The following is an 11,037-nucleotide window of genomic DNA, read 5'->3' as shown; positions in this document are numbered from 1 at the left end:
CCTTTTTGTCCTAAAAACTCAAGCTAGGGGCAATCAACATTTACTAGTTGGGATTATTGAAGAAATGGAGAGTTTGAATTTCAAGATATTGAGATAAGGAATGATTTTGTTATTACATGAAAGTCATATTGACTTTTTAAGAGGTGGTAACCTCGTATCTCCATGAATTATTATAATTGGTCTCCATTGACCATCATCATAACATCATTGAATTTGCAAGCCATGTGCTTCTTTCTACCAATAGTCAGCACAAGAGCATTGTCCAACTGCAAAATGATGGAACGGATTGAGATCCCAAAGGATTATCTACCTCCTAAACACCATGGAAACCAGCTTCGCCATTGAGTGACAATTACTGCAGATTCTGAGATTCTTCACTACCCGAATAGTTGAACCTGGCGGCGTGTTTAAGAGCCCAAATGCGATCGCTAGCTTCTCGCTGTGATATCTAAGGCTCACTTCCTTTTCCTCCTCCGTGAGATCCACATGATGCACCTTACAAGTATCATGGATATAACCAACCACCTTGAGTTGCTCCATAACCTCATCCACCATCCTATGGACCTTCTTAGAATCTGGATGTTTCCCATCACTGGCGAAGAACTCATGCACCTTGCTGTCAACATCAATGGAGCTGCATCCTGGAACCTTCACCACCCCTCTCCCACCCATCAACTTCTAATCTCGTTCACATCCTCCCACATTCGATTCAATGCGCACATGTTTGATAATTTCACATAGTCACCGCCGTGTGAACCATCCAATTCAATGATTTTGTCGAACACTTTTTTACTGAGGTCAACATTCCCATGCCCTGCGTAGGCTGACAGAAAAGTCCTCCACAGAATCAGCTTTGGCTCGATCGACAAACCATTGATAAAATCATAAGCCTCTTCCAGTTTCCCCATTCGAGCCAGCAAATCAACAATGCAACCATAATGCTTGATTCCCGAACAGATTCCATAATCACTATACATAATGCGGAAATATCCAAGGCCTTGCTCAACCATGCCCGAGTGGCTACAAGAGTATAGGATTCCCAAAAAGGTTATGATGTCCGGTCTAACTCCCTTCTGGAGCATTTCGTCGAACAGCTTGAGTATCAAAATACCTTGTCCATGAATCGCATAAGTCACTATCATGGCCGACCATGCCTGAGTATCTCAAAACTCCATCCTGTTGAACACTCCGATAGCATCTTCCAAGCTACCTCACTTTCTGTACATGTCGATGAGTGTTGTGTTCACCTTAACATAGGATGATAAGCTGTTCTTCTTCACATACTCATGTATCCACTTTCCAAGGTAAAGCGCCCCTATCAAAGTACAGGCGGCGAGAATGCCAAGCACAAGATGTTGGTAGGACGGAGCAGCCTAGACTGCATCTCTCGGAACAACGGCAATGCCTCGCTTGGTCGACTGCTCTGCACGCAGGCTGTGATCATGGAATTGTAAGAGACGATGCACAGGTCGGTCCCATGGTCAAAGATGGTGTGGGCGGCTTTGATGTCGCCGCATTGGGAGTACATGTTAATGAGGGCGGGGAGCACGAAGGCGTTAGAAGCGAAGCCGCATATGATGGTGGCCGCATGTGCCTGCTTCCACTCACAGAGGGCGTGGGCGGATGCACATGCCTTGAGCAGGGAGGGGAAGGAGTAGGCATCAGGGGCGATGGAAGCCTTAAGCATATGGCAAAAGAGGACAGTGGCTTGGTGCGATTCATGCGAACGTGAGTAATCGCGGCTAAGTGTGTTGAATAGTACAACATCCCTATGAAAAATTTGGTCGAACAACTTGTGGGCGTGGTACATGGACAGAGGCGGCGGATTGAGGGTCGAGGCGTCGATGAGCTTGGAGAGGAAGGAGTTGCCCCAGTGAAGGCGGGACTTGATGGCGAAGGCGTGGAGCTGTTGGATTTCTCGGAGGGAGGAGCATTTTGGTAGGAGGCTGAGAGGCAAGGACTCCTATGATTTTTGAACAATGGCAAGAGACACAGTTGTTATCATCATTGTGGCTGCGCTTACTGACATTTCAACCGATTTTTTTTTTTTGGAGGTTTATTATTTCATATTTATGTGCATTACTGATGTAGAAGAAGAAATGAGTCTGCTAGAAGGATAAGAAACAGAGCCCTGCATTGGGTACCCATACCCTCAACCACCCATACCCATTGGGTATGGGTGGTTATGGGTACGCCCATGGCCTTATCGGTGGGTACTCAACATCAGAGGATAAATCGATTTATATTACTAATCATCGTATATCTTATATTATTGCAATCATCACTACATAGTGTGCAACACTTAACCATGTTGCGACTACGATAAATTATGATATGCATTTTGAAAGTTTACAATCAGAGCAAAGGGCAGCAAGCCTCAAGGCCATCAATCTGTGGCAGACTACGTTCAAAAAATATGGAAGGTGGGTGGGTATAGGTGGGTATGGCATCCCGAAAGTCACCATGGGTGGGTGTGGGTGGCCAAAGCTCATCCAAGTAAAGCATGAGTACCCAATGGGTACCCAACCAGGATCCCATATAAGGCTTTGATAAGAAATCAATATAAATTTGAAGGTTTCAAAACATAATAATATTAATTATCCAACATAAAAAAAAAATATTCCATAAAATATGTTTAGAGTTTTTTTTCGTATTTTAGCAATATAATAAACTCTCCGAAGTGTTGCAAGGGATTGGGTAGAGTTGAATTCTATTACTGAAGACGGGCATTAAAGAGTTATGAGGAATTATGATTTTGAATTCTAGCACCTGATTCTAGATTTAGATCCCTAGCGATATACATCTTTCTTAGAACCCGTATTAAAGTATCATAAGTGACGGAACAGTTTTATGAATCTTTGATATTTGAACTATATAAAATCTCTAAATAAGAACCCAATCAACGGTGAAATATATACAATCATGGATGCAAAAGGATTGATATTTGAAAGATATAAAATATTTTATTAACTGTTTTTAATTTCTCCTTTCATCTTGGTTGATGAAAAATATCGTGGGCAATCAAATGGTACCAAATATTGTTCTTCTTATCAATCTATAGATCTGCATAGATATAGCAGCCCACTTATTTAAAATTGAAGCAGGCAATAATGCTTCATCCATTGTGTCCCGAAAGTTAGCAAGTGCTGCAATAAACAAGCTGTAGTGTAGCTAGTGCTTCATCCATCAAGACTAAGTGGGCTACGAGGTGTCCTTCCACCATTGCAGATATCTTTCTTCTATATAAAAACCCACATAGGACTAAATGCTAAGCTCATCATAAGAATGGAAGCCAAGGTGAAGTGCTTTGTTAGTCTTGCTCTACTTTTTTTTAGCTGTGCAGGTTTTGAAAGGGTCAATGGAGCTGGAGAATGTGGGAGTATTTCTGCAGATATAATGGCCTTTCAAATGGCTCCATGTGCTTCGGCTTCACAGGATGTGAATGCTGCAGTTTCAGCATCATGCTGCTCGGCGATTCAAAAGATAGATCAGAACCCCAAGTGTCTGTGTGCCGTCATGCTCTCAAATACTGCAAAGAGTGCTGGTGTGAATCCGGGTGTCGCTGTGACAATACCCAAGCGTTGTAAAATTGCCAACAGACCGGTTGGATACAAATGTGGAGGTGAATTAGCTTTTTATTGTTTTGATGTTATGAACAATCTCTTACTCATACTGATTCTTTCGCTGTGTTTGCATCATTGATTGCAGGTTATAGTTTGCCTTGAAAGTGAACTTTATATGGTTTTTGGTGTGATGCTTTTGATGTTGTAATTGTCTAAATAAAATACCGGATGACTTTGAAATGTGTCATCAAGCCAAAGGGTACTAGTCCACAACCCCAAATACGACCACCGAACTTAGCGAATGAGAAGAGTCTAATCAAGGAGGCTTACAGATCAATAGATGTCAACTTATGAGAAGAACTTCGAGTACAAGCCGCCCTTCAACAAGAGGAAATAAAATGAAGAACTGCCAAGTACTATAACCTTCACGTCAAAGAGAAAGCCTTCCAACCAGGAAACCTGGTCCTAAGGAAAGTGGATGAAGCTGCTCTTTAATCCGTACAACACTAAGATGAAAATTTCTAACTATATCGCAGCGTATATTCTTGCCAGCAATAATATCTAACATAAGCATATATAATTTTTGTGGTTAAACTGTCCAAATATCAGCATACATTCATTGTATGAGATTTGAATTCATGAATTTCGAAAGAAGCTTATAGCCAATATTACATTTAATTCACCAGTCTTTTGGTGAGTTTAACTACACAAAATCTTCAAAGATAGAGACTATTGCTTTTATTTTGCAAGATAAAATACACGAGAGCAATGATACCATTCTGCCATCCTTTTTGTCCTAAAAATTCAAGCTAGGGGCAATCAACATTACTAGTTGGGATTATTGAAGAAATGGAGAGGAGTTTGAAATTCAAGATATTAAGACAAGAAATGATTTTGTTATTAAATGAAAGTCAAATTCTCTTTTTATGAGGTGGTAAGCTCGTATCTCGGAGGGCGGAGCATTTTTGTAGGAGGCTGAGAGGCAAGAACTCCTGTGATTTTTGAACAATGGCAAGAGACAATTGTTATCATCATTGCGGATGCGCTTATTGACATTTCAACCGATTTTTTTAGGAGGATTATTATTTCATATTTATGTGCGTTACTGATGTAGAAGAAATGAGTCTGTTGGAATGATAGGAAATCAATATAAATTTAAAGGTTTCAAAATATAATAATATTAATTATCCAACATAAACAAAATATTCTAGAAAAAAATGTGACAAATTATATCTACTATTTTTAAGAAATACTTTAACTAAGATGTTCCGCATCATATTCTCCTTGCGTCAGAAGAGCTCGACTCCATCGAGGTACGTCATCGGGAGGGAGGTAGGCATAGAAAACTTTAGCAACCCTCCGGATCAAAGATTTTCGATGCATGTCTACAAGCTCGTTTGGATTAGTACAAGCTAGAAGCAAAGTCACTGAAAGTAAAGCCTTCCTTTGGGCTTATGCACATGCTAGATTTTCAACATGCTTTCCTAGAAATTGTAGTATAAGATCAATCAGAAAAAGTAAAATTTCAGCCTCAGGGCAATATCTAGCTGCTCCTCCAAAAGGTGAAAAATATGGGCTAGTTCTCCAATTTCTTTTCTTCTCTTCAACCAACCTTCTCCATGGATTGAATGGTAAAGCTCCAGGGTATATTCCTTCATCCAAGTGAATAGCTAATAGAAATGGTACTGCAAGGTATCCTTGTGGGATAGTAAAGTTTTTATATTCCCCAAGTCTAAGGGTTTCATCAATAACGCATTGACTTAAGGCATTGCTTTGTAGCCATCCCATTCAAGAATCTCATTGTGGCTCCTTCTGATGCTCTTATGCTCAATCAGGAGCTTCACTAATGCCTGAGGACATTGAGTGAGGAAGTAAACAGCAAACATAATTGTTTTAGTTATAGTTTCATTTCCAGTAAAAAGCAGGCTTATGATGAAATCAGCTATTTGAATATATGTCAAGTTCTCTTCCTCCACCAGCCTATCAAGAACTCTGCTTCTTTCTACAGATCCACCTTGCACCATCCCATCAATTATTTTATTCTTGATTTTGGCAATGATGCCTTCCCTTACCTTCACAGTAGCGTGATAGGAAAATCCAACAAGTTAATTGGGAGAGATAAGCAACCATCTAGCAAATGAGAAAACAGACATCCCATCTCATTGATTTCAGACTCAGATGATGTCCCCAGTGGTTGATTAGCCACCTTCCTGCAAACATCCTGAAGCACAACAACCTCATTACCATGAAAACAGCTGATTGTTTGAAGCATTATCATTTGAATTTTTCTCTCGGTATCTTCAGTTCAATATATCTTGCATTATTTGACTCTAAATGACCTTTTAACTTTACGGCTTCACCTCAAGTTTCATAGGGATCTCTATTGACTTCTAATCTACATATATAGGCAGTAGTAGATCAAGATGCTATCAATTTTATTATTAACAAAGCTTCCATCAATAACTAATCATTTGGGAATCTATCTTTTAATATAGTCACTTGGTTTCAATGATATTTTTCTCTATGAATTAGATGAAGACATTGCATGAATGGTTCCTAGTCGTAAAATCTATTAGCAGCATGATATTTTTTTCGTAAATGTCAATTTAATTTTCCCAAAATCTACTAGTGTAACATGTCTTCAAAAATTAATTTTACTAGATTTCATTTAGAAGTAAACTAGTACACCATCAAGGACACAACTATATAATCATTTAATATTTTCGTTGAGGTGTAAAATCTATTAGTAGTATCTTTATCTCAACTCAATTATTAGGATACTTTGTGATATGTAAGCTTAATTGTTTACGCATTCTATTTAATCTTGTGAGCAATTGTCATCATTGTATACATCAATCTAGAATTTGAGATAGATTATAAGCAAATTAGAAGGTGAGGTTTTTATTCACTTTCAACGCTCTGTAAAACTTAGTTCTTGAAAATTTTCTCTTAATTAAAGAGTTGAGGGGGGCCGTACTTGTTAAGTGTAGGAGAGTACATTAAGTTGCATTAACTTGAAATTTTTGTTTGAACTTCATATGATGGAGTAGGATTTTTTTGTTTGAAGTTTTTGTGATTATTGCATGATGTAGTAGAATCCTAATGTGAGTGTTGGCTAGGGATGTACTGAAGCCTTGAATCAAAAGTTAGCCAGAAGAAAATCTACCTTTATTATGACTAAAGTCACCACTATTTCCAACTTTATATGACAGTAATAATGAAGCATCAACATTAACTTTGATCCAATCTAGTGGAAGAGGATGCCAATGATTACACAACAGCCTACTTGAATAATTAGCACTGACGCCGGAGCTGAGACGTTAATGGTATTAAACTTCAGGCTATATTAAGTCCATTTGATAGTTATAGGGCTATAGAAGTGAAATGCTTTCTTATTTTGTATGTAGCCTATTATGATGCTTCTTTTTTGGCTATAAATAGGTAGCCAATGTTTGTAATAAGATAGATTTTGAGATATGAATAATATTTGAGTAATTTTACTCTTTTTGGGTTTTCTGTATCCTGAAGGATTTCAGGTGGTGATCCCTCTCCTCCGAGAAGTTCTTGGAGTTATCCGGCGATCGCCACTGGATCGTCGACGTGGATTCGTCGAGCCCTCTCCGGTCCGGTGTCATTTGGTATCAGAGCCGACAAGATACCGCCTCGACAAAAACCCCAACAACCAATTCAAGAAGTGCTTGAAGATATACAGCTGGAGGTCGCGCTACTACAACAACGTCTCGCAAAATTCGAGCAAAGGAAGGCCATGGGAAATGGTGATTCGAGAAACCTCGCCCCCACACGCATCCGACATCCCATTTTTGTGAGCCAGACCGCCCAGTTCTGCAATTCCGATGCTCTGAACCTGCTTTCCGTGAGTCCTGCATGTCCCGCACTTGGGGTACCCCGAGTCGGTTCGCCTACACAAGCAACTGGCGAGCGTCCACATCCCGCACACCCCGCCTTCAGCCCGCTTCATCTTCGCGTGCGACCCAGTTGCCCGCATCCCTTCCTGCATGTAGTATTTACCGACTGTGCCCCTGCACGATCAAACCGACCAATCAACGACGTTAAGAATGATTTCCCCAAGCAAGAGTCTTCCACCACAACGCCTCAACCCTTCTTGGTGTTGTCCAAGCCATTCCAACAACAAAGAACGATATCAATCCTTGTTCTTGGGTGGAAGTCAGGCACAAGAAATCATCTCATGCCCGAATTAAACGGCTACCTCAAAGACGAATAGGAATTGAACACCAAGAAACAGTGGATCATCAAGAAGATGTTAATGTATTTTACCAAGATTTTTCGAAAGAGGAGGATATAAGAAGGCGAGTTTCTGCTAGGGCCGAACAAGGATCCCGAGGTGATGGAGAAAACAAATTTGGCCTACATATTTTCAATCAACTTCCTTCTCCCTACGAAGACATTTTTAAAGGGTCACCTCGTAAGTCTTCCGCCTCCTCAATCGAGTCCATGTTTGATGGGTTTGAAGATTCGTTGCTGAAATCGTCATCTTTTCCTCTCTACGACGAGCCAAGGTATGACATGTATGACGATGACATATCCGTAGAAGTTCTTGATATTGATCAGCCCGCATATGATGATGACGAGGGTAAAATGGATGGCCAGCCGGAGCCAAATGTCCAACCGGAACTATTCATTCACAATGTTCCGAACAAGACATCAATTACGCTTGCCATTGTTGATAAAAAAATTGCATGTGAAGATCTCCTCAATGGGTTGGATTGTGAAGCTCTTCTCTTCTCCTCTAGATGGCTGAAAGAAACACCTTTGGTCCTAGATGCTTTCACAATCACAAGTATTCCATCTGCTTATGCTTCTCTTGAGAGATTGAAAATTGGTAGGCAAATTGACATCGGGTGGAACTATCCTGACCAGTTTAGCCAATCAAATCCGCCTCCTTAATGTGGACAACCGGGCATCCTCTTATGAGCCTGAAGTTCTTCCTACCCCGGTAAGTATGACGCCAGAGCTGAGACGTTAATTGTATTAAACTTCAGGCTATATTAAGTCCATTTGATAGTTATAGGGCTATAGAAGTGAAATGCTTTCTTATTTTGTATGTAGCCTATTATGATGCTTCTTTTTTGGCTATAAATAGATAGCCAATGTTTGTAATAAGATAGATTTTGAGATATGAATAATATTTGAGTAATTTTACTGTTTTTGGGTTTTCTGTATCCTAAAGGATTTCAGGTGGTGATCCCTCTCCTCCGAGAAGTTCTTGGAGTTATCCGGCGACCGCCACTGGATCGTCGACGTGGATTCGTCGAGCCCTCTCCGGTCCAGTGTCAAGCACCACAATGGCCCGAGTTAAAATTATCATTAAATGTAGAAACTGTAACATAACTTTTAGAATTAGCAACAATCACCATTGAACTTTCCTCATTGCCTTCATGAATCACCTATTCCCAGCCTTCCATGAAAAATATACTAAATCAATGTTTGAACCATATTTTAAAATTGAAGAAAATTCTATATCTATTAAATTTACTTTGAGATTATATATATATATATATATTTATATCTTACTTGCAATCCATGTGCTCTTTTTATATATATTAAATTTACTTTGAGATAAACATAATATATCATTAATCAATTAATATTTATATTATATTTTACTTATAAATTGAAAGAATAAAAAATTCATTCAAATTTAAAAAAATCAAGAAATATTAAAAAATTAATTTAGATGAATTCCAAAGTTTTATTTTATTTCATATCCTTCTCAGGTGGGCCCAAGGATACACAAGGACCGCGAGCGCTTCCCTCCGAACAACATCCTCCTAACCCTCGCCGGCGCCGGCATGCTCTGGCTCGGCTGGACCGGTTTCAACGGCGGCGCTCCGTACGCCGCCAACATCGACGCTTCCGTCGCCATCCTAAACACCCACATATGCACCGCCACCAGCCTCCTCATCTGGCTCTGCCTCGACATCTCCTTCTTCGGCAAACCCTCTGTCATCGGCGCCGTCCAGGGCATGATCACCGGCCTCGTCTCCATAACCCCCGCCGCCGGCCTCGTCCAGTCCAGCTCCGCCCTTCTCATCGGCGTCTTCTCTGGCAGCATTCCTTGGCTCACTATGATGGTTCTCCACAAACGCGTTCGCTTTCTGAAAAAGATCGACGACACGCTCGCCATTTTCCACACGCACGGCATCGCGGGCGCACTGGGCGGGCTATTGACGGGCCTTCGGCGTCTTCTCCGGCAGCATTCCTTGGTTCACCATGATGGTTCTGCACAAACGCAGTCGCTTTTTGAAAAAGATCGACGACACACTCACCATTTTCCACACGCACGGCGTCGCGGGGGCGCTGGACGGGCTGTTGACGGGCCTGCTGGCCGACCCGAAGATGACCAGGTTATTTTTTGGGGATGACCCGAAATTCATCGGGCTGATTTTCGGGTTGAAGGATGGGCAGGTTCGGGCCGGGTTGAGGCAGATGGGAATGCAGGTGGTGGGGATGTTGTTTGTTGGTGTTTGGAATGTGGTGGTGACGACGGCGATATTTGTGGTGATTAGGATGGTGGTGGCGCTAAAGATAAGGGAGGAGGAATTGGTGGTGGGCGATGATGCCATACATGGGGAGGATGCGTATGCGGTATGGGGGGATGGGGAGACATATAAGAGGTATGTTCATGGGCATGAGGGGTTTGATGGGGTTAAGGATGAGGAGATGATGTGATTGATGTATGATTGATGGATGATTGAAAAATTCCGTGCGGAGTCGGACGGGAAGTTCTCAATTTAGGATCTATCTTTTTTTAACTTAATTTAGGATCGGCATGGCACTGACGGTTTTAAAATTTTTTTATTAGAATTGTTATATAAAAAGATAAATTATATAAGAAAAAACTTTCAATCAAAATCACATCATATTTTACCTGCATTATACCTACAAATTTTCTTTTTGAGTCTTCATACTTTGAAATCATTGTACAATCACTTTATTATCAATATTATTAAAAATATCTTTTTTCAATATAAGTAATCAAACAATCATTCATCCAAGAGTCTCTCATTCAATTACACAAATGATTCTTCACAATTTTCATAACTAAAAACACTCATTCGATTGTTGTAATAGCAATTAATAATATTAAAGCAAGCTTTAATTTATCAAACCATCTTCTCTAAAATTTATGCCAAAGAGATTAGATATTTTATAAATATAATACACTCATTGGAGAATGTCAAACAAATTAAAAATTAATTGTTAATTAGTTTTTTACATTAAAGAGAGTTTTTATGTCAAAAAAAAACTTAGAGAGATCTTTTTACACATATTTTTGGTTAGAGAGCAAAAAATAAAAAATAATAATTTCTTCTGTCAAAGAAATTAACTCCTAGAGAAAAAAAAATGTGAAGAATCATTTGTGTAATTGAATGAGAGACTCTTGGACGAATGATTGTTTGATTACTTATATTGAAAAAAGATATTTTTAATA

General features: G+C 39.9%; 2 protein-coding genes and 1 pseudogene across 2 annotated transcripts; 2 read left to right on the top strand and 1 right to left on the bottom strand.

Annotated features, from left to right (window-relative positions):
• Positions 1-73: 73 nt before the first annotated feature.
• On the bottom strand, positions 74-2,137 carry LOC110112726 (annotated as a pseudogene).
• Positions 2,138-2,650: 513 nt separating this feature from the next.
• On the top strand, positions 2,651-4,245 carry LOC110112733 (non-specific lipid-transfer protein-like). The gene is made up of 2 exons (XM_020845045.2): positions 2,651-3,622; positions 3,709-4,245. The coding sequence occupies exons 1-2, from the start codon at positions 3,286-3,288 to the stop codon at positions 3,723-3,725; spliced, it is 354 nt and encodes a 117-aa protein (XP_020700704.1). The 5' UTR covers positions 2,651-3,285; the 3' UTR covers positions 3,726-4,245.
• Positions 4,246-8,036: 3,791 nt separating this feature from the next.
• LOC110112718 (ammonium transporter 3 member 3-like) lies at positions 8,037-10,274 on the top strand. The gene is made up of 5 exons (XM_028695883.1): positions 8,037-8,382; positions 8,429-8,538; positions 8,781-8,924; positions 9,320-9,762; positions 9,908-10,274. The coding sequence occupies exons 1-5, from the start codon at positions 8,037-8,039 to the stop codon at positions 10,272-10,274; spliced, it is 1,410 nt and encodes a 469-aa protein (XP_028551716.1).
• The last annotated feature ends 763 nt before the right edge of the window (positions 10,275-11,037 follow it).

Source organism: Dendrobium catenatum, unplaced genomic scaffold (genome assembly GCF_001605985.2).
Source record: "Dendrobium catenatum unplaced genomic scaffold, ASM160598v2 fragScaff_scaffold_705, whole genome shotgun sequence".
NCBI lineage: Eukaryota > Viridiplantae > Streptophyta > Magnoliopsida > Asparagales > Orchidaceae > Dendrobium > Dendrobium catenatum.
Note: the sequence above shows the minus strand (reverse complement) of the source record. Positions and strands in the feature narration are given on the sequence as shown.